We start from the raw sequence: 27,699 nt of genomic DNA, 5'->3' as shown, positions 1-27,699 counted from the left end.
CAGTAGTTTGATTTAGAAATGGAGAGTTCATGCAGTGTTTGTGCCTATAGTCCCAGTTTGTGCTATTACATTGTAAGAACCATGTGTTTCTGAATAATAAACTGGTGATCTTCTAAACCTAAAAAGATAATTTAACAGGTAACACAATTTTTCCCCTAAATTTTTCCAATGACCTAGATAAAAAAAAAATGTTTCCACCTGTTGCATGATAAGACTTTTACTTTAGGTTAGCATGGACAACTTGGAAATCACAGAATTTCAAATGATTTTTAAAGATTTCCCAAGACAATTTTAAACAAAGATGATAGCTGAAAATTACATTTGTCTTCCCTCACTTTTTGCATCATACAACATAATGAAAAGCATTTTAGCTGTTTTATTTCCCCATGTTCACAAAATGAGTGATATTTTTCTTGTCATTTCTGGCCACCAAACTCACCACAAGTCCATTGAAACCATTCTCAAGCTTTTGATCATTTTTTATCATCTTTGTCAAAAAAAAAAAGATCTAGATGGAGTTTCTGCTGCTGTGATTTTGTTTTTTTTTAGCCCTTTGACAATGTTACAGGTCACGCACGCCTGTTTTCTGAGTCAGACTGAATATTCTCAGGCCAACATCTGAGCGAGTGAGTTTGGTAGCTGAGTGGACTGTGCTGTGAGCCCCCTCCTGTGGGGCATGGGAGCGTAAATGCCTGCTCATTATTGCAGCTTTTATTATTTCTTCCACTTTTATTAAAAAAAAAAAAAAAGAAGCAAGTGTTAAACAGCCTTTTGGGTTTTTCAAGAATTTCCTTAAAAGAGAAGCGTGTCAGCTCTGTGAGCAGAAGTAAGCGGAATGTTTGTGTTAATATAATAATATAATAGTTATATCTTCAGACAGCAATCACATATATAGAGTGTTTGGTCCGAAACACAGGTCTGTCAGTCACTCTGCTCTGCTGTAAGCTGAGGAGAAAACTTTCCTTGTATCCTACAACCGTGTATGTAGAAAATATCAAATAAAAACCATTGAATGAGAAGGTGTGTCCAAACTTGTGACTGGTAGTGTTACTTTGAGAGAAGAAAATGAGGCAACAAGGACTTGATTTGGTCTATTACTGCTCTTTAAGACTCCAGTCTGCTGTCTGATTTGAATAGTTAGGCAGGCCCTTGTTTGTGTTAAATATACACTTTTATAAAGAAAGCAAATCCAACCAAAATAAAAACCCAAAACCTGTTCTGAATCCCCAAATGTAACTAGTTTCTACACAAAATTAAAGTACTGTGCATCAAATTTCCTTCACAACACATGTACATACAACAACTGTCAACACATCCATTCACAAATGTAAACATTTATTGTGATGATTTTCATATAACCTACTGTAATGATTGACAGAGCATTGTGCAAACAATAACAAACAGTTATTACAGACGAGAGCACTCAGTAACAATGTGCGTCAGAAAACAATCGAGTCATCGAGTTTTCTTTAAAAATATGTCTATTTTCAATCTTAATATTCCTTTACTGTATTAGGGTAAAATAAAAAGTGCAAATATATATTCTTCATTATCAACATTTACCAAGTGTAGATAACACTACAATTCCCTGCGTGAGATATCAGCATTGTGAAGGTTACAATAAAAAGCTACATTCACCTTGTATGATATGTCAGTATTCTTGACACGAGCTCCTGTTATTGTTTTTCCTAAGGATTTAAAGTTGAGGTGCAGATTGTCACAATGAGAGAAAAACAAAAAGATGAGTAGGTTAATTTGCTACAATCACCATTCTTGAAGTGGTTTAGCTTTAGGCACACAACGTTTTTATAACATGTTAATGTGATGGGAACAAATTAAACTTATTTAGGACATTTTCTGTCATCAGTAACTACAGTGAATAATGTTCATTATAAACAATGAAACAGTAAACTAGACTCTCAAAACAACCCATGCCTTTCTTTTTTGATCAATGGAAACAGACAGAAGTTATACATTTACCACAGTAGCCTACAAACCTGAAATAATGCATATTTGATCAGTATCGGTGCATGATGACTGTTAAGAGGTGTATGTTGATACTGAGGTATGTTGAGATTACATGACAGATTGGAGACACCTCAGCTCTTCCCCATCATCTTCAAGAGAAGCTACGAAGAATAAAGAAATAAAACAGCACAAGTGAGTATGGTTTTTTTTTCAGAATAAAGAAAAGACATAAAAAGACGCTCCCTGGATAATGTGAAATGAGCTGCACATTTCTAATGGCACCAGGTTGCATATTAATACTCCACATTAATATTGCAAAACTACCAGTCAGAGAGAAAGGAAGACATTCTGGAAAATAACCCCAACATTCATAGTGACTTACACTTTCAGTGGTTTTGTGTTTTAAGTGTACGGTACCTTTGTTAGGTGATACTCCCCATCCACCAGTTGTTCAATGATACTGAAGTGGTCTGTGTTTGGCACATCCTCCATGGTCACGTTCAGACCTGATTCCTCCAAAGTCTAAAAAAAGGCAGCAAGACAGAGAGGATGAGGGAGAGGACAAAGATGTAAGGAAACAACACACATACACATAACATTTTAAAATATGCCGACTCTTCATCAAAGCAATCATCATCTTAAATAATCTGAATTTCTTTGGTTTTATCAGTGAATGGCATAAGATCATTTTCAGTGTTACCTTTGTCACCAAAAAGGATTTAGGATCTGAGAACTACAGTAAGGCTACATGCGTACTGTATTGTGACTAGAGATGTCACGATTATAGATTTTCTTGGTACGATTATTGTCAGAGAAATAATCATGATTATCACTATTAGTATGATTATTATTATATTCAATCATTTTACAACACTATGAATATGTGTAAAATCAAATATAGTCAAAATATAATTGCATTACCAATTATATAAACAAATTATTTAAAGTATCTATTAATATAGGACCAGTTATTAATCCTTCAGAGGAAATGTTTGAAGTATTCAAATGTTTGAATTTTTTTTAATCCTTTTTTTTTTTTTTTTACTACAAATGAGGCACTTTTAAATTTTACATTTAAACTGCTATCAGTTTAATGTTACGTTAGGTAAATTGACATGAACATAATTTAACCCATTACTGTGTATTTACCTTTACTCTGGGGTACAAAGCAAGGTGGTTATCCCGCAGGTGATGATTCATATTGTTCATAATGTTGCGTAACTTTGTTTACATTCCGTGCGAGTTGCGCTGATCTGCCCACATGGTTCCCACATAATCTTTTTTGGAAAGTGACGGTATTTAGGAACCTTTACGATTAAAGGGATAGTAGCATTTTTTTAAAGTGGGGTTGTATGATCTACAAATAGCCCCTAATATAAGTACTTTAATTGCAGTAGAAGACTCTCTGCACTCCTCCCGTTAGCAACGCCAGCCCATAGCCCTGCCCAGAGATTTACAACATACAGTGTTGTGAACAGACCCAAAGAAACGGCCTATTTTCGTGGCCTAAAAGAGGTTTTACCTGAAAAAAAAATACACAGTTCCATTGTTCGCTATAATATAATTTTTTCCAGCCCTTCAAAGTGCAGGAAACACGACACGTTTATCGTTTTTGGTCAGTGTTCTTTGATCTTTTGATCCAGTCTCGGATGAGAGCAGAGCGGAGCAGAGCTTTGTTTTGGTACGTGACATGAGGCGCGATGACGTGGCATCACGTAACGTTCAGTGTCATCAGGTAAATTAGCGGGTTGACGCGGGTCTGGCGTTCCCACTGCAAGCCGTTTGGAGCCGAGCCGATTAAAGGCGATTTTAACCCGCGTCGCTTGCCGAGTCGTTTGACCCGCGTCGACGCGGCTCGGTGCGCCTTTCCCACTGCCACCAAAAGCCGATTGTTAGCGGGTTTAAACGGGTTTTTTGGCCAGTGGGAAAGGGGTAATACCCTTCCGCTCAGGGTTAGCGCCCGCTGATCAGCAGTTGGTTAGGTCCAAATAAAAACTGTGTTTTTCCTGCACTTTGAGGGGCTGGAATACATTATATTATAGCGAATAATGGAACTGTGTGGTTTTTTTTTTTAGGTAAAACCTATTTTAGGCCACGAAAATAGGCCGTTTCTTTGGGTCTGTTCACAACACTGTATATTGTAAATCTCTGGGCAGGGCTATGGGCTGGCGTTGCTAACGGGAGGAGTGCAGAGAGTCTTCTACTGCAATTAAAGTACTTAGGGGCTATTTGTAGATCATACAACCCCACTTTTAAAAAAATGCTACTATCCCTTTAAATAATTGTGGCATTTAATACCGCGATTAATTGTGAAAACAAGTAATTGTGACATCCCTAATTGTGATGACAAAATGTCTACATAGCATTTAGAAATGTGACATCTTCTAATGTGGGTAATGTGGGTAATGTGGGCTCTACAATCTCAAACAGTTAATGAGATGAAAATATTAACTGCGGTCCCTGCGGTCCATTAATATTGCACTTGTTACTCTGACCAAAATAGCATTTGCTCTCCACGAGCAGCACTGACTTTGTGGTAGTCCTCCGACTGCTTGCGAAACTCTGGCGAGTCATTGTGAGCGACAGCCACAACGATGTGGCAGCTGGAGGAGGAGACTTTGAGCTGAGGGACCAGCTTGCTGGGGCTGTTCCTGACCGCCACCTCCCTGCAAACAGGAGACACCCGGGAGACAGAGGAGTCAGACACTGACTGGCACAGCAGACCAGCAGAGGACACTTATAAAGACACACACACAAGCACAATTTCTCCTTCACATTAAAGGGATAGTTCAACATTTTGGCAAATTGGCCCATTGTCATAATCGCTATAGTCATAGCAGTAGGTTCGTTACCTTTAATTGTCGGTGCAAGCTATTTTTAGAACGGCGGAGCGGAGCGGCGAGCTGCTCAGAGCTACGCTCATCAAACTCATCAAATACAAAATCCAACAACTCCAAAACGCTTCCGTGGACAAGTTGTGACCTGCACATTCACCACGCTATGAGATAATAACAGAACGTTACGAAAGAGAGCCGTTTTCGAGGTAAATGCAGAGTCTGCTTGCTGAAAAACTGTCCCTGAACGCAACGCGCATCAGCGGTTTTGCATGAATTTACCTCTAAAACAACTCCATCTCGTAACATTCCGTTATTATCTCATAGCGTGGTGAATGTGCAGGTCACAACTTGTCCACGACAGCGTTTTGGAGTTTTTGGATTGTGTTTTTGATGAGTTTGATGAGGGAAACCAAGAAATCCCATAAGCCTCCGTAGCGTAGCTCTGAGCAGCTCGCGGCTCTGCTCCGCCGTTCTAAAAATAGCTTGTACTGACAAATAAAGGTAACAAACCTACTGCTAAAACTATAGGGATTATGGCAATGGGCCAATTTGCCAAAATGTTGAACTATCCCTTTAACAATTACAACAGTCTTACACACACAGGGCTTCCTACATCACAATCACTAACAGTTTGGGTGCAGACAAAGTGTTTCTCAATCTTATCTGGATTTCTACCAAGATTTTAAGAAGCCCATTCCACTTCTTGAGGTGTGAAGGAAAGGAGCTCACAATGTAATTTCCTGTAAAGATTGTATGTGTGATAGCTTTTTTTATATAAGAAATACACCATGAGAAAAATATTCACACACAAAGACTGACATTTTCTAAGAAATAAATGTGTACATCAAGTAGGCTAACTGGTTTCCACCCACCGAGGTTGACAAATCTGGATTACCAAGAGTAATCAGGTTAGGGGCATGAACTGTATAATGCGTTTACATGTTGTTCAAGTCTGATTACTGTAAAGCCTCTGTTTATCTGGTCAGTAATCAGATTACTTTCTTTCAAGAGCGCTTCACCAACGCAGCTCCTATCACAACATTAGACTCACACTAGACAGTTTGAGACAAGTACCACATGTCAAAGCTGATGCAGCCGAACTGTAGATGACATTCCACACATTCCTCCTTGTCAAAACCTAGTGCCTACATTACCCACAGTGCAACTTGACAGCAGGCAGGCCAATCAGAGATTCCAGAGTATTATTCTGGTAGCAGCCAATCATCACTAGTTTGTTAGACACATCTCCTCATGGAGCCACAGAGGGCTTCGTACTGCTCTACTTCACATATACAGCAGCCCTGTGAACAGACTTATGTGTAATATAGGCGAGGTTCCCCTTTGAAGGGAACATTTTGGCAGGATCTTGGTTTCCCTCATCAAACTCATCAAATACACAATCTAACAACTCCAAAACGCTCTGGTGGACAAGTTGTGACCTGCACATTCACCACGCTATGAGATAATAACAGAATGTTACCAGACAGAGGTGTTTTAGAGGTAAATTCATGCAAAACTGCAGACGCACATTCCCGTTGGGGGCAGTTTTTCGGCAAGTAGTCTCTGCATTTGCCTCGAAAACAACTCTGTCTGGTAACGTTCCGTTATTATCTCACAGCGTGGTGAATGTGCAGGTCACAACTTGTCCACCAAAGCTTTTTGGAGTTGTTGGATTGTGTATTTGATGAGTTTGATGAGGGAAACCAAGAAATCCCATGAGCCTCCGTAGCGTAGCTCTGAGCAGCTCACGGCTCTGCTCCGCCGTTCTACAAATAGCTTGCACCGACAATTAAAGGTAACAAACCTACTGCTATGACTATAGGGATTATGGCAATGGGCCAATTTGCCAAAAATGCTGAACTATCCCTTTAAGGGAAGGAAATCATTCAACATCATTACCAACCATTTATGTGCTATTGCTAATAAAAATGGACTATGTAATACTTCACTTGCAATTGTAATTTACTGGTTGTTGTTTTTTTAAAGTATATTTTTAGGGGCTTTTTTTCGCCATTAATTGATAGTAGGAGTTGAGAGAGAGTCAGGAAATGGGAGGCAGAGAGGGGGGATGAAATACAGGGTCTATAGCCTCTGCATATGGGGCTCCTGATCTACCAACTGAGCTAAACGACACCCCCAATTTACTGGTTGTTTTTAATAAGAAGCTGCAGAGCTTATGTGCTCATCAACATTACAGTACTGATCGAGCAGAATTAAGTCTTACCCATGCTATAAAGGAATCACTCTGTCTACTCATGTGAAATGTGTCTATCAATCAATTCAACACATAGAACTACAGTAAAGGTTGCCAGTTACATACTCAGTCATCTTCAAAGGCTCATTGACGTAGGTGGACAGGATGGGCAGGAGGTCGTATATGCCGCTGACCAAGAAAGCCCCTAGAAGTGTGAAAACCGTTAAAATACAAAAGAAATAAGACATGAGCTGTGCAGCATTATGTCTCAATCTTGTTTTTTTTTTGTTTTTTTTTACATCTTCCCCTTCCACCTCTGACCTTTGATCTGAGGAGTGATGCCATACTGCGACCAGTCAGTTGAGAGGACCATTGCAGCCAAATGAGCCCCAGCAGAGTGACCGCACAGGTACAGTCCACTGACGGAGAGATCAGGGAGATTTCATAAAACACTAACAGAAGCACAGTGGATTTATGATGGCGATGGTGACATTTTAGCTCTCTGTGACTGTGAAGGAGGAAAAGAACTAAGACGCATATGAAAAATTGAATTACACTAAAGATAGACTGGGAGAAAAAAAACAAGCAAGGGTACCTGATGTGAGAATACTGCTGGATGACAGACACCACACTCCTGCGTACTTGAGACACCATCAGGTCCATGTTGCCTGAAAAGGACACGTAAGGCCACATGCAGAGGGTTCACATTACCAGTTCATCTCCTTAAATGACCCACGCTTTCGCCCCCGGGGGACAGAAATAAGTTCGTCAGAAATTGGAAAGACTCTCACCTTTGGGGGCGATGTCGTAGCCCACGGCAACCACCACTACACCTTTGTCGACGAGTGGAACGGCCATGAATCCCGACTCCTCCTTACTGTGTGTGCACAAAGCATCAGCATGAAAAAGCTCTGTGACTGTGCATCTACGTTACAATTCAGAGAGAGAGAGCAGGAAACTGTACCTGAGAAACTGCCAGTAGCCGCCATGTAGGTAGATGACAAGAGGGACATCTGAAACAGAGGGAATGATGAGACCTTGTAGCTGTCATAACAAAAGTATCTGCGTACACAAGGCGTGATATTGGGGTGGAGTTTGCATCCTTACCCAAAGAGTTGGTGCTGGGTATGTACACATCCAGTTTCTCTCCATCTCCTTGTCCATATGGCACATTGAGTAGAGTCTGGGCCAGACCACGGGCCTTCTCTGTACCTGAACAACACAGTGTCAAAGCATATTATTATGGAGATACAAGCTGTTAGGCAATTACATATAGCTGCTGTCAAGGTTTTTTTTCCATACCATTTAGGCTATATGCTGGTAGCGTGGGTGCCTTTAAAGTCTTCCAAGATATGCTAATGGATTTTAGAGTTATTTTTGCATCAATGTGTTAAAGGGATAGTCCAACATTTTTTGGCAATTTGGCCCATCGCCATAATCCCTATAGTTTTAGCAGTAGGTTTGTTACCTTTAATTGTCGGTGCAAGATATCTTTTGAACGGCGGAGCAGAGCCGCGAGCTGCTCAGAGCTACGCTACAGAGGCTAATGGGATTTCTTGGTTTCCCTCATCAAACTCATCAAATACACAATCCAACAACTCCAAAACGCTCTGGTGGACAAGTTGTGACCTGCACATTCACCACGCTATGAGATAATAACAGAGCGTTACAAGGCCGAGTTGTTTTCGAGGCAAATGCAGAGACTGCTTGCTGAAAAACTGCCCCCCCGACGAGAACGCACATCAGCGGAAGAATTCGCAAGAATTTACCTAGAAAACAACTCTGTCTGGTAACGTTCTGTTATTATCTCATAGCGTGGTGAATGTGCAGGTCACAACTTGTCCACCAGAGCGTTTTGGAGTTGTTGGATTGTGTATTTGATGAGTTTGATGAGGGAACCCGAGAAATCCCATTAGCCTCCGTAGCGTAGCTCTGAGCGTCGGCTCTGCTCCGACGTTCTGAAAATAGCTTGCACTGACAATTAAAGCAGAAGTAAGCGATCCGGTCGTTTTGGCTAATGCTGCGTTCCAGGCAGGCTTTTGAAACCGTAAATTACAGCTTCAAGTCACAACTTACGACTTTGTATCGTTCCAGGCAACCCACTCATGTTTTTCCGACCTGTTTTACCTGTGAAAGTCACTATAACGGCCACTTGTAACTTCCGACCCGTGAACTCGTACCAGATCGAACTGGTATGACTTCACAGGTCGGAAAAACACGGTTACGAGTTGCCTTGAACGCACCATAACAGTCCTCGTCCCTACGTCACCACATTCACACGCATCCCTTGGCTGCACACACAGCCCTTCATGCCGTTCTCTCTCCTCATTGGATAAAAACTGTAGGATACGAGAAAAGTTTTCTCCTCGGCTCAGAGCAGAGCAGAGTGACTGAGAGACCCGTGTTTCGGTCCAAACACTCTATGTAAGTGATTGCTGTCGGAAGATATAACTATTTAAGACTTATATTACCACAAATATATTGCTTACTTCTGCTTTAAAGGTAAACAACCTACTCCTAGACCAAGATCATGGCGGGCCAATTTGCAAAAGATTTTGAACTATCCCTTTAAAGTTTAAACACCACTGCACTGCATGTAAAAGTAGGTATTTACATGCCATTGTATTGTCCATTGACACTCTCTCCCAGGGAAATGTGGTAGTGCAGGGTTTCTCATGACGAACTGCAACAGCTCCAACTGGAATCCTGCTGAGGACCTTTGTTGCCTGTCACCCCCTCCCCTCCCTCTGACAGCTGCTGTCAGCTCTCCAATTAAGGCATCAAACACACCCTCATAAATACTTAAACAAATCAATATTTAAAGACTTGTACCATGATATGGGATTTTTATCCATATTGCTCATTCAAAGTCTCCACAAAACCAAACAGTGCAATAGTAACAGGTGCATGGGATATTATCTCACTATCTCACCATGGAGCAGGAAGAAGCAGCATATTTGGGGTTTGTAGTTCTGGATGTAAAACCTGGCACAGTGTGTTCACCAAATTTTAACATTAACAAATATAGCTTTCAGTACAGGTGTACAGTATCTGGCAGCCTGTGTGTTTTGTTTACACGAAGTAATGTTCACACCCTCCTGTTGGAAATAGCCTATTTACAAAGTCAGAAGGAAATTTGTATCGGCCAACGTCTCAGAAACACCATTTGGTTGTAAAATAGAGAGCACGCTTCAAAGCTTTTTTGTAAGTCAAATATACGCAACAAATCTTCGCCGGCCGGGGAAACACATTTACACAGGGATCCAACATTTACCACGCCACCAGTGCTCATACAGCACAGACCGGATTTCTGTGTATTGTTGCGAATTAAGGTTTTTTCACTTCAAAACGCACTGACCTTCCTTCAAAGCCTTCACATGAGCCTTGATCACGTCGTCCGCCGACATCCTGTGCGACCACCGGCTGGGCGAGTATTGCTTCTCGAGCTCCTGTCAGACGGAGAGAAGACTGCTGTGAGCCGGGGCGGCCATGAAAGCAGCACAGCCGACACGGTCAACACGGTCAACACGGCCAACAGCGCCCTCACCCGCTGTCTGCGGCTCCCTGCTCCTACTGAGGCTGACACTGTTTTACAACCCAAACTCATTTTAGTTCATACAGTGCAATTTGATCTCTGAATTTGATAGGCTGGATAAAATGTAAAATAACAGCATAATAACCTATAAATAATGAGAACTATAAACCTTTCGAAGTAGTAGGCTACATTATTAACCCTCCTGTTGTCCTCCTGGGTCAAGGAAGAAAGGAAGGAAGGAAGGACGAAGAGAAAGAAAGAAGGAAGGACAAAGGGAAAGATGGAAGGAAGGAAGGAAGGAAGGAAGGAAGGAAGGATGAAGAGAAAGAAGGAAGGAAGGACGAAAGAAGGAAGGAAGGGCAAAGAGAAAGAAGGAAGGAAGGAAGAAAGGAAGGAAGGAAGGACGAAGAGAAAGAAGGAAGGAAGGGCGAAGAGAAAGAAGGAAGGAAAGAAGGAAGGACAAAGGGAAAGATGGGAGGAAAGAAGGAAGGAAAGATAGAAGGAGGGAGGGAACAGATTGGGTCAACTGAGTCAAAAAGGAAGGAAGAAGTAAGGACGAAGGAAGGAAGGAAGGAAGGAAGGAAGGAAGGAAGGAAGGGAGGGAAAAAGGATTGTGGAAAGAGGGAAGGGAAAAGGGAGGAAAGAAAGTTGGAGGGACGGAACAGATTTGTTCAAGGAAGGAAGAAGGGAGGTAAGAAGGAACTAGGGAAAAGGGAAGGAAAGAAAGATGGAGGTATAGGGTCAATTGGATCAAAAGAGGAAGGAAGAAGTAAGGACGAAGGGAAGGAAGGAAGGACGGAAAGAAGGAAGGGAAAAAGGAATTAAGGGAAAAAGGAATTGTGGAAAGAAGGAACTGAGAAAGGAAGGAAAGAAGGAAGAATGGAGGAAGGGAACAGACTGGGTCAATTTGACCCAGAAGGGCAACAGGAGGGTTAAGATGTTTTACATTAAATAAGCTCCTTTTACAAAACATGATGAACAACTTGAATTTTCTTGAGAAAAACATGTGCAATTTCAACAACATTATGCCTCTTCAGTCTATCTATATAACTTTCACACCGCATGTTTGATGGCCCTGACATAGTAGTTTTGTTGTAGTAGGTAGCCTATACTGAAATATTAATGGGTATACTGCATGTACCTTTAAAATAATGTATGAGTTATAGTGAAATAAAACACTATAGCGTCACCATTATACCCTTTCCATGTCACGCACCCCCTAGCAGCAGCTTGCGCACCACAGTTTGGGAATTCCTGCTCTCTAGACAAAATGAGGAACAACTCGAGTAGCCTAGAGAAGGAGTCAACTTAACACGCGGTCGGTTAAAGATATAAAATACATAGAAGCTGCCGTAACATGTGCAGGACACAACAAGGACAATAGAAAACAAAAAGTCAAACTCTTACATCTTTGTTCATTTCAGTCCAATGCATGGCTTAATCACTGTAAGTGGCTTAAGTTGACCCGTTTTCAGACAAAAAAGTCCAACCAACATAGACTCGGTGGTGGTGGAGGTGGTGATGATTAACCTGGACTTGAGACCAGAGACTGATGACCCCTACCTTTGAAACTAAGCAGCACCTAGGAGGCTGAAAATCTGTTGTGTTTACAGCAATGTGTTAAGTCGGAGAGAGAAAGATAGTGACTGTCTACATGGACATGTGTTTGACTAACTGACAGCTGAGGGTAGAACTGCTGAATAGGAAGTGAGAGTAACAACATTTACTGTCGAAAATTGTATAACATTGGTGTATAGGGAAATTTATCAGAGGGTCTGTTATGTGATGTAACAACAATGCACAATGGAGGCCTAGCTGGGTCCTTTGTTTTGAATCACAATAGCAGTAGCCTACAGAATCAGAATAAAATATAAAGACTTTTCTTTCTTACAAATTGCAAGTCAAAATATCGGCAGAGAAAAAAAGCCTAAATGCTGGGTGGTGTGCAGGGTTTAACTGTATTACTGTACGTTCATTCAATACACATGTTGTTTGCACACATTCAACATGGCTTTAGAAAAGTGAGAGGGTGGGAACAGCACTCTAGTTGGATAGAGATGGGAGGCTTCTGGTCTTGATGTGAAGCGATTGCTAATACTGTATCTTGGTCTAATTAAGATATTTGGACTTTTTTTTTTCGGTTCCACCTCTCTGATGTAGTTTGGCCTATATCTTGAGATTTGATGTGATGCTATAATTGTCTTTTTTCCCTTTTCTATATATGGCATTCTATTTATTATATTCAAGCTTAGAGCCTATTGTCTTGTTACTGTGCGTAAGAGCTTCTATGTTCTGATGTGTATGTAAACTATTATGATGCATTATCAAATATATCACTGTTTGAATGATTTATATGAATGTGTTTTATACCGTGATGACTGATTTGGACCAGCTGATTCTGTTTAAAATGGAGACACTCCTACATATCAGTGCTGAGGACGGCTGTTAGCCAAAACGCGTCCACTTATCTGTACTGCTGCTGTGCACCTTATATTAAAAGAAAGTGCAATCACTTAACTAGAGAGCTGTGGATTCTCTACACAGGAATCGACAGTAACAGTAACATGTTTATGGTGAGACAGGCCACAAGAGTTTACTTACAGCTTTGCAACTAAACAAAAACATAAGATTGAAGAAAAAAACAATCTTAATATGCTTTCAAGGACAAGACCCATGTACACGCCTACACTGTAATTCTTCTATGGGCCATTGCATGGGTTAACTTATTATACCAATAGGTTTGGAGTTGACACAATCATCATTATCTTCAGAATTCAGAGACATTCAGTAATTGTTCCATTATGAAAACCTGAGAGACATGTATCAGCATGAGAAGCAGCATGATTTTGATTGCCTTTATTGAAGCTGCAGCAGCAAGTAGGCTAGTTGGCATAGAATAAAATAGAATAGAGTAGTACTTTATGCTTAGCAGGAAATGATTGTGTCACAGCAGCTCCAATTGAATAGATTTAAAGAATACAGATATGATAATCAGGAGAATAAAATAAGTCAGGCTAGCAATAATATTAAGGATAGAAACAAAATCGTGCCCCTGTAGGCCTACTCCTCCTCCCGACCTCCTCAGATACAGAGTCATTTGAAAACAAACTTTTCCTATTCATGTAGGTTACACAAACAGTACTGTGTAGATTCTTATCAATTACACACCATCGGGGAGGCATCTAGTTGCTCCACATTCACCATGCTGTCAACCATAGACAACATCATGTGGTCAGACCCAGAAGACATGCACAGTTGTGAGAGCCTAAATCCACAGCTGTATGGTACATTTCTCCAACATGCTTAGAATGACCTGCCTGATACCTTGGAGTTTGTGAAATTATCGACCTTTTATAGACCACAACGTTTTATACTTACCACACGTTCATAAATCATTGATGGCATTGTTTGTGAAAGCAATAATCACGTCTATTCCCGCGCGACAGGCCGTAATAACAACACATTTGGCCGCGAGGATGTAGGCAACAGCTGTTTCCTTCAAATCACACCGCGCGCCAACACCCGCGCATGTCCACTACTCTCTGCTCTGATTGGTCAACAGCAGCGCCGTCACTCTACTACCACGAATCTGTTTGGCCGTACGTGCTTACGTCGCAGTCGTTCGCTCTACGCTGATTGGTCGAATTGCTCTGGTATAAGTACAGCCGGGGCCAGGGCGCCACATTCAACTTCAGGTTAAACAGCTGCTGACTTTAGGAGAATATAACATAAGAAAACGTTCAGTTCTTTTTGTTATTTATAGTTTTTTAAATAATATACCTCATTTGGATAAAATGGACTGTGTGGATTTCCCAAGAGTGCTGCCAAACTCACCCAGGAAGGCCAGGGGACAAATTCAGGTTTGTTTTTACATTAACGTGGCTTAATTGTTGTAAATGGCAACTTTCACCCACAGCTGACATAGTTCAAAGTAGCTACTGAACATATTAATTCATGCTAGCACCAGCCGTGTTTTACGTATATGCTGTACGTGTAGTCGTTGACTGACCCGAGTCCCTCTGCTGTTTGAATGTAGGTCATCTTCGGACCGATGTTTTCAGGCAAAAGGTGAGTTGTTCATTCACATAATCAAAATATACGTCCATTATCAGCTATAGCTAGCTAGTGTCTTCTTTTCTCACCGTGGAAACCAGATTAAATCAGCACTGAACGCCCATACTTTACCATCCCGCCAAATTTCTCCTATTGTTTACCCAGCTGGCCTAGCTGCTACCTATAGAAAGTAAATTAAGTCATGGGACAACTTAAACAAACCTCCATATACTGTATTTGTACATAACAACTGTGATTTTACTAGGTTTCCACTCGTCACTTATTAATTATTAAACATGTTACACTGCCATCATTACTACTGTACATACTGATGGTACATTAATGAAATCAGTATGGGCAGGCACTGTCACGTCACTGAACTTATACTTTTTGTGTTAACCTATCTACAAAATATACAAAGTGGTTTCCCTGGTGTTGACCGTATTGTTGTCATTCATTTTGCAGCACTGAACTGATGAGGAGAGTGCGGCGTTTCCAGATAGCCCAGTACAACTGCTTGGTGATTAAATATGCCAAAGACACTCGTTATTCTGACAAAGGCATGGCTACACATGACAAGTGAGTTTTTATTGACTTGTTCACTCCACTAAGTTGTTCCCATTTTTACTGAAATACCCTTGTCTGTGAGTTTGAGGAGGTGGTAATAAAGTCATGGTTATGATTTGATATGAAATTGAAATGAAATGTTCACGATAATAAATATAAGAATGAAGAAAATATCCAGTCTAGTAAACTAGGCAGCCCAGTTTCGATGAACCAAATAATTTAATGAAGGGAGAGGATGGGTCCATCTCTCTCTGTTTCAATGTGCAATATGAGCTCATTATCTGCATTTATTGATCTTTCTTATTATTGCATTTTTATTGTTATTTATTTATTGAATAGTTTTTATTTGAGTGTGAATAAATGTGTGCACAGAAACACTTTTTAAATTTTGTTGTATTGTTTTGTGCAATAACAACAAACTGCATCTGATTCAGTATTATCTCTTACACCTTTTGACAGAAATTAAACACTTTTGAATGAGAAGAAATCAGGGACTGTAATGGGTGCTTTTCAAAACGGTGAAATACTGATGTCTGAGTAAAAGCTGACCACTAGTGGTGACATCGTCGTGACCCTGTACCATGTCCGTCTTTTAGAAACACAATGGAGGCCGTACCAGCTGCCTGTCTTGAAGATGTGAGGCCTCTGGCACTGAAAGCCTGCGTCATTGGAATTGATGAGGGACAGTTTGTAAGTAAATGTTTTATTTTCAGCTTAAACTAGTGACTGTTCATCTCCGTCATAATTTTTGAAATTGTGTGTGTGCCTTAAATTCAGGTCTTTTGTTTTTGCACGTTGTGATACCAGGATTGGTATCAGGCTGGAGGCCTCCGCATCCTCTGACTCTGTGCTTCCTTTGTGTTGTTGCAGTTTCCAGACACAGTGGAGTTTTGTGAGGAGATGGCAAATTTGGGAAAGACGGTCATTGTAGCTGCCTTGGATGGAACCTTCCAGAGGAAGGTGAGTATCTGTGCGTTTGTCTGTGCATGTCAGAGTCAGAGTGATGCTGATTGTTCATATCAACAAACACACAGTGTGTGGATGCTGAGGGAGCAGACAGAGCATCATTGTGGGTATAGACGCAACAGAAAGTGCGAAACAAGGAACGCATTTTTGAGGCTGCACTGAACAATCTGCATGAGCAGCACTTTGACAGACTCTTCATTGTGCTCATTATTTCGCACCACAGTGTGTCTGTTCTGTCCTGGTAATGTAATTATACCTGACTGCTTTTCTGCTGTCCTGTGCATTCCTGTAGGCATTCGGAAACATCCTAAACCTTGTCCCTCTGGCGGAGAGCGTGGTGAAGCTTAATGCCGTCTGCATGCAGTGTTACAAAGAGGCTGCCTATACCAAGAGGATAGGAGCAGAGAAGGAGGTGAGGTGACATAAAGTGGTGACAGTTTTACCTGAATCTGTACCAGCCTGAGCGATAATAAATAAACCATAACATAGTTTCTCACACAGTAAAATCCAAGCTGATGAAGACATATTTGTCATGTTTTTATTTGTAAAACCTTGTGAATACTGAAATGATTCTGACCAGTTCTGGCATATTATGCCACCTGTCATGCGTAAGTGTAGAGCTGACAACAGAATGTAAATGCCTGGTTTTAACGGTCAACTCCTCTGTGCCAAAGCTGGAAGTGATCGGTGGAGCTGACAAGTATCAGGCGGTGTGCAGGAAGTGTTACGGGGATCTGATGATGGGCAAAGAGAACAGTGCTCCCCTCAGGAATGAAACTCCACAACAAGCCCCCCCAGGAAAACTCGTGGACCCTGGAGTTCACAGGAAGCTTTTCTCCACCCTGCACCTCTGAGGAACGTTCAGCGGAGAACTGAGAAATTCAACAATGGAGTGTGTGTGTGTGTGTGTGTGTGTGTGAGGGGCGTGAAGGAGAGAAAGTACATTTGAGAGACAATGTTGACATGAAATGGTAACTTTTAAATGTCTGTGGGTATTTTTAGGCAACTTGAAATGTGTCAATGAATTGGGTTTAATCAGCTCAGTTGATTTTCTTTGTATGTGGTGTGAAATTTTATTAATATTTTTACTTGAAGAGGTAGGTGCACTCAAGCCTGATAATGAACTAATGACGTCACTGCCATTACAATGCAGTGATATTCACTTATGTTTGGTTATCTTATGACATGTAACTGTATCATTACACTATCAAATGGAACATTTTTATTTATTTTTTTACAAACTGTAAAGGTTCACTTGTGTTTTACAATGTGTATGTATGCGAGCAGTGATGCAAGTAAAATGTGTGGTTTAAAAACATGATTTGGCTCTTTCTCTACAGATTTTCATGACAGTTGGGAAACTCCTTTCCTCACACAGAGGTTTTCAAATTGTTGTACTGTGTGATATGTAATCCAATGCCTTCACATGCAGCTGAGGACCAAAATAACCTGTTTGATTTCTGGCATCCATTCCAGCCTGCCAGCAGTGGGGAAGTTTATCCTCACTTTACTGCTCTATAAAACCTCTATTACAGCAACACACAGCTGATAAGGACATGATTTTATTCCATAAACAAAAAGGTCTACAGTAAATCTGTCTTCTGCTTCTGACAAAATTGTGTCAAAAGATAAAAACAAAAAGGGGGAAAGAAGGCAACTTCACAACTTCAATGTTGAAAAAAAAAAAATACATAGAAACAACAGAAAAACAAATCAAGCTGTGCAAGATCTGACCAGTTCCATGTGCCAGTTTTTATAAAACATTAGAAGAAGGCATCACAAATGATTTAACACAAATGAATCTAGTCAGCTCATCTCAACACATGAACCCTGAATCAAAGCAAATAAAGATTAGCTATGCAATTCTAAACTAATTGTAATGCAGGCTAATTTATATGTTAAATATACATGAAATCAACATTACATGTCAAATTTCAGCCAAATTATTACATTACTGTGCAGAAAGAGGCTGGAGACAGCAAGTCTGAAGGCACAATTTCTGAATTTCACTATCAGTTGAGTTATTCAAGCTGGGTAATTATGGGAAACTATAATCTTTGTAGTCAAATGAATACACTGGTTTCAAGTGTTCATTGAAGAACAGATTGAACTGATTTTTCCAGAGCATGAAAATGAGCACAGAAATAATAACTCCAGAACAGAGGTGAGGACAGCTGTGATACACAACTGCTTAACCTTCATGTATCATCAGTATTATTACATCATGGCACATTTTACTCTCATTCACGTTCCTCTAAAACTCTTTGTGTTTAACTTTCCCTCCTTAAGGCACAGATGACAAAGCATCAGCAGTGGATTCGGTAAGCACACTATCCTCTAAAGGTCAAACAAATAAATTCAATGTTTTTTCACCGTTACAAATGTCTCTGCTGTCGTACCATCAACAGCATAATGTTCAATAAATACAAACACATCCATTTTCTGATGCTCGGAGATCTAAGCCCTCGCACCCCCCGACAATAGAAACTGATCTCAGGCCGACCTTTGACTCACTTTGGCTGAGCTACGACAGGCGGAGAGAGCAGCTGAGGTGTTAAACTGACAGACAGACGTTGCTGCTGTCGGGCACAAAGCGGCAAAGTAAACCAGTAGCTTTTCCTAAGCACAGGTGTTTGATTCTCACCATCGCAGGCTGAGGTGATAATCTGTCATTTTGTAAAGACACACAAGCTGCAGTCTGCCCTCTATATACAACGCAGGATGAAAAAGCCTGTAAACAGGAGATAAACATCAGCGATACGAAAACTAAATGTCACCAAGAGCCTGGAGGAAGTGCGAGGCCTCTGTGCTCACAGAGAGAGAGAGAGAGAGGAAGCATCCTCTCCGGTTGTTAATAAGTTACTCTCAACAATACGCTCAGTGAATTCACCTGTTCAATAAGTGCATAGTTATCTATGTTCCCCTCCCTCTTGACTGTCTGAAATGTAGCTACAAGGTTAAAGGGCAACACTGATTATGAACATCCAATATATCTCTAGAGTTTGGCACATTTACGGTAATCAATTACTGCCGACACAATCTGGTTATTTGCAATTGGTCACAATTAAAGAACTTTGATGGCCTTCATGTTTTTTCATGTCAACATAAACTGCAGGTTTTAAAAGATGAGATGGTGAACACAGGAGTCGTTTCACTGCTGCTTAACCTTGAAACCTCGTGTTCAAAGGTCATTTTATTATCATATGGCTAACGACCTATCTACACAGTCTCCTCAGAGCCCACACTTTACAAAAACATATTTGGCTTCTTAGTGGGCTTTTCCCACTAAACTCTACTCCCAGATAATAATATATTCAATAGGTTACACACTAAACTCTTTAGAGGTCCTCAGGATAACTGCGCTGAAGGGGAAAGATAAGGAAAGAAATCAGGCACCTATGAAACGGCAGCGTTGAAAGCAGTGAAATCTATGAACATACATACACACATTCTCAGGTGTCACAGAGAGTGAAGACAAACACGTTCGCTGCTGTCTTCTTCTACTCTGACACAGACTGAAGCCTCATGATGTCACATGACGTGACCTTTGACCTCCTCCTGGGTACATTCTATCTACCTAACCTCTCCCCTTCAGGATCAGCCTGTTTGAGGTAAAAGTTGCATCTTTGCGCAGAGGTCTAAGGTCAGATTTCACATCATCAGCACTCATTTCAACACTCGGGCTGATGTCTTAAGATCTGACCATAGACCTGTTGAAGTAAACCAGTGTCCTACCTCTGAAACTTGCAGTTGCACTGCTCAGGTTTTCAAATCTGACAACACTTGAAAAAGTGGGTTGAATCAAAAAGAAAAAGGAAAAGGAAACAAAGAAACACACATCAATATGATATAGCTCTGTGTCTGTGCAGTGCAACTCCAATCACTGTATCACCAGAAGACCGGGGACACAGCCCGAGCTCCCTTTGTCTCAGTAGTTGGGCGGCTGGTAGACGTCTCCTGGTGGCTTGAAGTTGGAGGGGAAGGGAGGCTGCTGCATGTCTGGCACGTTGCTGGGATAGGCTGTGTAGGTGGTGGGGGTGTAGGTGGTGGGGTTGTAGGAGGTGGGGGCGTAGGTTGGAGGGTAGGCGTTGTGATCTGGGGCTGAGTCTGCGTAGGTCGGGATGGTCACTTCATTCACACCGCGGCGGAAACGACCCAGCGCGTAGTAGGTGAGGATTCCCTGTGTGGTGATGTAAAAAAAAAATCAAAAGGTCAGCACACACAGGCACTTTGAAGTAGGGATGTCACCATTACTTGTTTTCACAATTAATCGCGGTATTAAATGCCAAAATTAATTTATCGCAAAGATTCCTAAATACCGTCACTTTCCAAAAAGGATTATGTCGGAACCATCTTGACAATTGTGCACCAAAGTAAAGGTAATTGCACATATACTGGTCCATTTACCTAATGTAACATTGAATCAGTAGGAATTTAAAAGTTTGCATGCAATTTGTAATTTAAAAAGACAAAAAAACTGATTAAAATAAAGTTAAACATTTGGTAACATTTTGGAATATAATTGGTCCTTTATTAAAGCAGAAGTAAGCGATCCGGTGGTTTTGGCTAACTTCTTGTCAGCCGATGGAGTTAGCAGTCCCCGCCCTCGTCCCTACGTCACCACATTCACGCGCATCCCTTGGCTGCACACACAGAGAGGACCGCCCCTTTATGCCGTTCTCCCTCCTCATTGGATAAAGGTTGTAGGATACAAGGAAAGTTTTCTCCTCGGCTTACAGCAGAGCAGAGTGACTGACAGACCCGTGTTTCAGACCAAACACTCTATGTAAGTGATTGCTGTCGGAAGATAGAACTATTTAAGATTTATATTAACACAAACATTCTGCTTACTTCTGCTTTAATTAAAGCATAATAATTGTGATAATCGTAATACCATGATTATTTCTCTGACAATAATTGTACCAAGAAAATCTATAATCGTGACATCCCTACTTTGAAGATTTTCCCAGAGTTTGACTTCACACAACCGCTGAAGGTGATCCAAAGTAATTTTACATGTTAAAATAAACATGTGGAGACTCGAAACATGCTTAGGGGATATGATACATCACGCTGACATTTAGTCTGCATAACATTACAAAGAAACAGTAATGTAGCTATAATGCAGTTGACACTGAACACATCAACCTTGAGAGCCTTGCAATCAGCTGTGCTACCAGGCCAAAGTCTGACAGTAAATACAGCAGGGCTTAGGGATAAATGTGTCTCAAGCAGGTCTCTTGCATGTACTGTATATTGCAAGAAGTGATGCAAGTGGCAGCATTGACATTTTGAGAAGCACGCACATCTGCTTCCATGCTTAGAATAACACACTAGTCGTGTGAAGAAGCTAGTAGAATATAGTGCTCATAGGTTTACATACCCAGGAAGATTTTGTAACTGTGTAAACATGAGTGATCAGGCAAAACAGATTTTTCTTATTTTTAAATAAATAAATGGGATTCAAATTAAACTGTGAGACATCCCAAAATAACACAATCATTAAAAATATCATCAGAGAGTCTGACCAACAAATTTTTGATGCTACCAGACCGTGCCTTGGTATCAACAGAACCCCTCAATTTCCACTTTTATGAGAGCTTGAACACTGCTGATTGGCTGATTGGCATATTTTTTTATATTAATATTTTCTGTTTTATAAAGTTGAACAACCTTCTCCCTCAGGACTTTTGACAGTTCTTTTGCTTTTCCCATGGTTCAGAATCCAGCAAAGTCAGTGCAGCAATGGATGAGTAGCCATTTAAACCAGTCTGTGTCAATCTGTGTGTATATTATCAGGGCCATTTTGGTGTTTGCACTTATCATTCGGATTCAAAAAGATCAAACACAGTTGTGTGATAATAAATGGCTTTGCCCAGCCACTAACTCAGAATAAAAAAAAGTTTCGTTGCATTATCAATTATATTTTCTGAAATTCAGCCAGTGTTTCACAAATTCTGCCAGGGTATGTAAACTTTAGAGCACAACTGTACGTTCTGACACAACATGGTTCTTGAATTTACAGGAGCTACAATAGTCAATAATCTGTCATGTGTCACTGCTGCTCACCCAGGTGGCGATGGAGAAGAATGAGAAGGCCACGGTGGCGCGTGCAGCGTCCTGAGGGATCCCGCTGACCTCATGAGTGCGACCCCACTGGCTGGCCAGCAGGCAGAAACACACAAACCACAGGAAGGTCCACGCCCCTAGAAAACACACAGATGCACAAACACAGACATGTAAACGATTGTTTTTTCCACACTGCGTGGAATAACAACAGAGAGCCCTCACTTCCCCACTCATGATATAACAAAAAAATTATTTCCCCTGGACGACCATGATACAAAAGAACAGAAACGTCAACAGAATGAAAAGAGCTCTCCTGTCGCCATCTGCTCAAACCAACACAAACTACCACTTCTTTGTTTCCTTGAAGAATGGCGGACTGTGAGCTGCGACTGCGAACAGCTGATGAATGTTTAATTTCAGCAAAATCTGTGAGGTCATCCTCCGCCCCCACCCTGCTGCTGCTCACTCATCTTACTGTGCGCAACAATGAATAATACATGTTACGTTGTGTCAAGAAAACAGGCGGGCGGGCTGTCCCACATTACGCCGATAATCGGAGGCTTGTATGAAGAAGTTCACATTTAAATGAGAACTGAGTTTAACCCCTGTCCTCAGATAACTGCTTTCCTTTACTGGCTACTCAGGTATTCAATATATATGTTCATCTCAACATAGTGTCCAGAGAATTTTTTATCATCTTTTTTTTTCACAAAACAAAGCTTTATCTTTAAAGTTTTAATTCTGAACAAAGAAGCATGTAGAAGTGTTTTAGCCTCTAGGGAAGTTAAACAAGGCGTAAACACACACTAGTAGAGTTGACATGCGTAGTCCAATAGCAAACAGTTGCCTACACACATTCAACAGACATTAGAGTAACGTTAGAGTTAAACTGGACTTGTATCTGTTTCCACTGACTAAAGTCTCCACCATATCTTGAGGGAAGCAACTAGCTATTGCAGATTAGCAGCTAAATTCACCAGTCGGCTTCTTAAAGGGATACGCCAAAAAAAAAAATTCTGTGTCTTGCCTCACTCCCAAGTCCATGACCAGCAGATAGACACCATCCTTTCGACTGTGCGTGCACAAGGGAGATACGGGCAGAGCTGGCGCACCGCTAATTAGCTTAGCTCAAACTCTGGAAGTGCATAGGTAGTGTTAGCCTGCCTCCGACCCGAGCTGAAATCAGCAGTCAGAAGCCGATTTCATTTTAGCTCTCTGTCCGTATCTCCCTTGTTACTGCACACACAGTCGAAAGGATGGTGTCTATCTGCTGGTCATGGACTCAGGAGTGAGGCAAGACACGAAAAAAAAAAATGTTGGCGTATCCCTTTAAGGTTTGACTGTCTGCTGTTCAGTGCCGAGAATCACCTGAGAATCCCAGATCAGCCATGACGGCGTACTTCCTTTCCTGCGCGTTGCTCATGAAAGGCACGTAAACATCCAACACCAGGAAGGCCACACAGGCCAGGAAGGCGATCACGCCGATGCCGATGGCGTAGTGACACGCCGAGTCATTCTGGTTGAAGATGCACTTGGCCTCAGCAGAGTGGGATGAGTTGATGTATCCCTCTGTGGTGATGCAGGCGAACACCACCAGGGCAAAGATCTACAAGCAGAGAAAAGAGGAGGACGAGTGAATGGTGTAGGATTTACTTCCAATTTCTATAACCTTCAATGATTTGCACAGACGCAAGAACAGTCTAAGTTAAAGCAACACCCTGCTGTTTACTTCAAGTCTACTCATTAACCTCACATTGCATACTTGACATTACTGCAGTGCAGCTACAGTATGGGTTTCAAGTACAGTATAAAAACATCTGATCGCAAATCAGAGACTTCAAACAGGTTATCCACTTTCTAGGACTAACAGGACTATTTGTGCAACTCTCCTTTTGTGATGCATTCAAAGACATTTGGACAAGTGGAATTTGGAATCTGCTTCCAAAAAAACATTGCAGACAGGAGCTCTGCTCACAAAGCAGAGAATAAGTCATTGTGGCCCTCTTGAAAACAACATGTGAATTCATTTTACCCTAACCCTTAAACAACATCAGGAGCTTCTCTAACACTGAAACAGGAAGGGTAGTCGATGCAGTCGCTCCTTAAAAATTAGGTACGCCTTGAGAAAATCAGCAAATATCCTCAGGTTAAGCTGAGGTCTACTTAAGTAGAGCCTCACTTATGATCATCAGATCTGCATTACGTGACATAACGTTTCAACACAGCCACAAATCTTGTTTCTATTTCTTCCCATGACACACCGTGAGGTCACGTGTCATCACAAACAGTCTCTTCTCTTCGTGCTGATTCTTATGAAACACCCCCAAAAGTTCTTGTGTGTTGTGTTTCTGTTTTCCCGTGGTGTGTTACTGTCTGCTCTGGTTACCCATCTAACCATGTGACCTACTTTTGAGTGCAGCTGCCTGCCATGTGACTCCAGAGATGCCACCGGTTCTCTAACTAACTACACTCATAATGAGATCTGGGAGGACGATAGAAGAGGGACTGTTCAACTGGTGGTGGGGAGGAGGAGAGGCAACAGTCCTGCTCTGGAAATCAGACAAAAGGTGACAAGTGTGGACAGGAGACAGAGACTTAAGGGAAGTGAACACGGGGACTTCCAAAACACAAGACAACAGTGAGACAGGGACTGTTTGTGGAGCAGATGGATGTTCCCATACAGAAATGGACAAATGGAAATTGTCAAGTGACAGATGTCAAACAAAGGCCAAAATTTCCCCTGTTTACATTGTACACGTTGTTAAACTCAATGACCAGCATAAATATGCTGACACTCCCTCCTGAATGACATGTGTTTAGGTATAAACTAAAACGCAAGTTTAAATACATACACTGAAAATACATAGCTTTATACAGTCTTTCACAGTTAGGATAGTCACGTCGCAGAAGAATATGAACTTTGTTTTTATCTCTCGTGCATTAAGAGGAGGTATAATGATGTGATTCAACACTTTTAATGACAAAGAGCCTTTGTGTGCGGATTGTTCCTCCTTCCAGTAGCAGGTGTGCTGCATTATGGGACTTGTAGGCAAGGTTACCAAGAGAAATCTGCCCTACAGGCAAAGTGCAGTAGGCCTATCTGTAAAAAAATGCCGAACGGAGAAAAACAGCTTTTTGTGTTTTTCATTGTCAGGTTTAAGCATCAAATTATGAATAACTACCAAGTCTATAATTGATTAGATAAAGGTGGACTGAATTAAATGTATTTTGTAGTTTGTCTTTCTGACCAATTTTGACCGTTTTATGGCAAATAACTGCACTTTTGCCTTGGTTTTGGTGCAGATACTGCACTTTAGCTTGGTATTAGCTACATATACGGCACTTTGCCTTGGTTTCACAGTGCTTTTTTTAATGAACAGCAAAATAAAAAGCTCAATAACTTTATTTTAGCAGTACCAATATGAAATTCTACCAGATTTAAGAGAATATGCCACACTTTTGATTGGTCAAAAAAAAAAAAGGAAAAAATGCAGATACTGCACTTCGCCAGGGCAGAAATATCCTCTCGGCTGACTGATGTAGGATTAAAATCACCAGAGATACATGGTGATCTAGCCAGGGTGAATTTGAGATGAGTTTAGCAGTGAGTGTGTGTGTGTGTGTGTGTAAGACAGAACACGTTCACCAAGAGTAAAAGAGAGAGGGTCAGTGGGGGAGAGGTATCACCTTTCCTACATCAGCCCCTGTTTACCAGTGACACACACATTATCTCTCTGTCTCATTTACACACACATACCTACACACACGCGCGCTTTCCCCCAATCACAAGCATATAAACAAGTGTTGTGGCAACCAAGGGCACATTCTGTCCTTAGTCCTCATCTTCCACACTAGACATGATTGATTACTCCAGTTAAGATGTGTGTTTTTCTAACTGTGACACATGTGTGAAGATATAGTTTACTCTTCATGAGAAATCACTGGGGAGATTGCCAAGGACAGATAGGCGTGCATGAGTGCATGATCACCCACACAGTATGTTATTATTTTATTGTGAAACCTGTTTGGTTGAAAAGCAGTTCTACTTTCCAGATCAGTGTCCTAACCACAGAAACTAATCTAAGCCATTCAATTTGCCTAGCAACAGGTGATCAACAGCAATGTAGAACCACTTTCCCTTGTAAATGAATTCCCCTCTCTAAATGGAAATACCCCGCTTCTTTATAACTTCTCCATAAAGAAAAACAAACATTTGTCTTTGACCAGTTTCAGAAACATTGGGAATTACCTATCATCTGACTTTATGAGTCATCATATACTTTTCTAATAGCCCTAGCTGCAGTTTTACAGACCATAGATCACTGTCAGATTATTATATAGCCTATAAATTTGTCTTTTGCCCGCAGAAGAGGAGATCTCACTGTGTGTCTGGCAGTTTTCTGTCTTTTGTCCTCTGACAACAGCAGTGTTGACCTGTGCTGTCACCGAGCTGCTGTCATACACCAGCTGCATGCAACATGACGCCCCGTGGAGACGCTGCTGATATAGTGGACTGTTGTTCCGCACAGCGCAAATAGAAATGTATCAGTGAAAGCCGCTCCACTATAGGCAGATTACATGGCCGCGGTTCAGACGCACCTGTTAGGCCATTAGGGCCACGTTGGATAATCACTCTGTTGCTTCATTTAAAACACAGACCCGTCCATCATCCACGCTGAAACTCACCCAGCTCAGCAGCCGCACGATAGTTTGCGGCTGTCGGATAAACTTGAAGAAGTCGAAGCCTCCTCCCGCCAGCGAAGCCCCGTACGCACTCGCACCGCCCGTCTCCTCCATGTCTCTGATCCGTCCCTCCGGAGCTCACCGTGTGGTATAGGTAGCCAAAAGAACTGACCTGACAGGACGAGCCCACAAGAGAAGCCAAACTAAAAAAAAAAAAAAAAAAAAAAAAAAAGACAACAACTCCGTGCCGTGCTACTGCCGCCGCCTCCTGCAGCGCTGCTTCACTTGACGAGGAGAGATCAGCCAGTGGGAGAGGATCTGCGCACCAGCGGCTGCGCGTCAACAGGGGCGGACTCCAGAAACCAAGATGATCATGTGTGTGTGACTGACTATTATCATTTAACCTCCCCCAACACATTTATGTGCACACAAGAGCAACACAAAGACACATCAATAGATAATATCACGAGAAAGTGTTTATCACTTACATGAAGACAAATATTTTTTGTATTAGAAGTTTTGTCAAATTTTATGTTTAAATATGTAAATGAGGCCATATCTGATGAAATATGCGCTAATTTGCATACATTTCCAGAACTGAATCTGAACAATGGATAAACCCCCTTTATTTTGTTGACATATTAGAGTCAGAAGTTTCTACAGAGGGGATTTTGGATATCTCTTTTTATCACTTTGTAAATGAGAAAATACTGTCACCAGCCCTTAAAAAAATCTAATTTTGCCATGTTTTTAGGAATAAAATGTTGTATAAATCAGGCTGTGAATGATATATCAACAATCCCCTCTGTAAAAACCTTCAGAATATA

The 27,699-nt window shown here is 41.3% G+C and overlaps 3 protein-coding genes across 4 annotated transcripts; 1 reads left to right on the top strand and 2 right to left on the bottom strand.

The window, feature by feature from the left end:
- Nucleotides 1–1,816: 1,816 nt before the first annotated feature.
- On the bottom strand, nucleotides 1,817–13,945 carry afmid (arylformamidase). 2 transcript variants are annotated; one of them, XM_083972306.1, is made up of 11 exons: nucleotides 13,913–13,945; nucleotides 10,358–10,448; nucleotides 8,107–8,211; nucleotides 7,964–8,012; nucleotides 7,791–7,876; nucleotides 7,595–7,667; nucleotides 7,321–7,418; nucleotides 7,126–7,204; nucleotides 4,499–4,634; nucleotides 2,386–2,490; nucleotides 1,817–2,129 (listed from the first exon to the last, which is right to left on the bottom strand). In XM_083972306.1, exons 1-11 carry the CDS (start codon nucleotides 13,937–13,939, stop codon nucleotides 2,100–2,102), a joined length of 879 nt encoding a protein of 292 aa, XP_083828432.1. In that variant the 5' UTR covers nucleotides 13,940–13,945; the 3' UTR covers nucleotides 1,817–2,099. The 2 variants fall into 2 exon arrangements, with proteins under 2 accessions (XP_083828432.1, XP_083828433.1); XM_083972307.1 differs by lacking the exon at nucleotides 13,913–13,945 and adding an exon at nucleotides 11,942–12,058.
- A 290-nt stretch (nucleotides 13,946–14,235) lies between these two features.
- Nucleotides 14,236–17,101, top strand: tk1 (thymidine kinase 1, soluble). The gene is made up of 7 exons (XM_083979445.1): nucleotides 14,236–14,394; nucleotides 14,571–14,602; nucleotides 15,053–15,166; nucleotides 15,751–15,844; nucleotides 16,025–16,114; nucleotides 16,413–16,532; nucleotides 16,795–17,101. The coding sequence occupies exons 1-7, from the start codon at nucleotides 14,329–14,331 to the stop codon at nucleotides 16,972–16,974; spliced, it is 696 nt and encodes a 231-aa protein (XP_083835571.1). The 5' UTR covers nucleotides 14,236–14,328; the 3' UTR covers nucleotides 16,975–17,101.
- Nucleotides 17,102–17,610: 509 nt separating this feature from the next.
- On the bottom strand, nucleotides 17,611–27,165 carry syngr2b (synaptogyrin 2b). Its single transcript, XM_083979432.1, has 4 exons — nucleotides 26,876–27,165; nucleotides 23,558–23,795; nucleotides 22,190–22,326; nucleotides 17,611–20,300 (listed from the first exon to the last, which is right to left on the bottom strand). Exons 1-4 carry the CDS (start codon nucleotides 26,984–26,986, stop codon nucleotides 20,049–20,051), a joined length of 738 nt encoding a protein of 245 aa, XP_083835558.1. The 5' UTR covers nucleotides 26,987–27,165; the 3' UTR covers nucleotides 17,611–20,048.
- Nucleotides 27,166–27,699: the final 534 nt, after the last annotated feature.

The sequence above is a fragment of the Trachurus trachurus genome, assembly GCF_905171665.1.
Source record: "Trachurus trachurus genome assembly, chromosome: 1".
NCBI lineage: Eukaryota > Metazoa > Chordata > Actinopteri > Carangiformes > Carangidae > Trachurus > Trachurus trachurus.
This window is presented reverse-complemented; position numbering and strand designations above follow the sequence as displayed.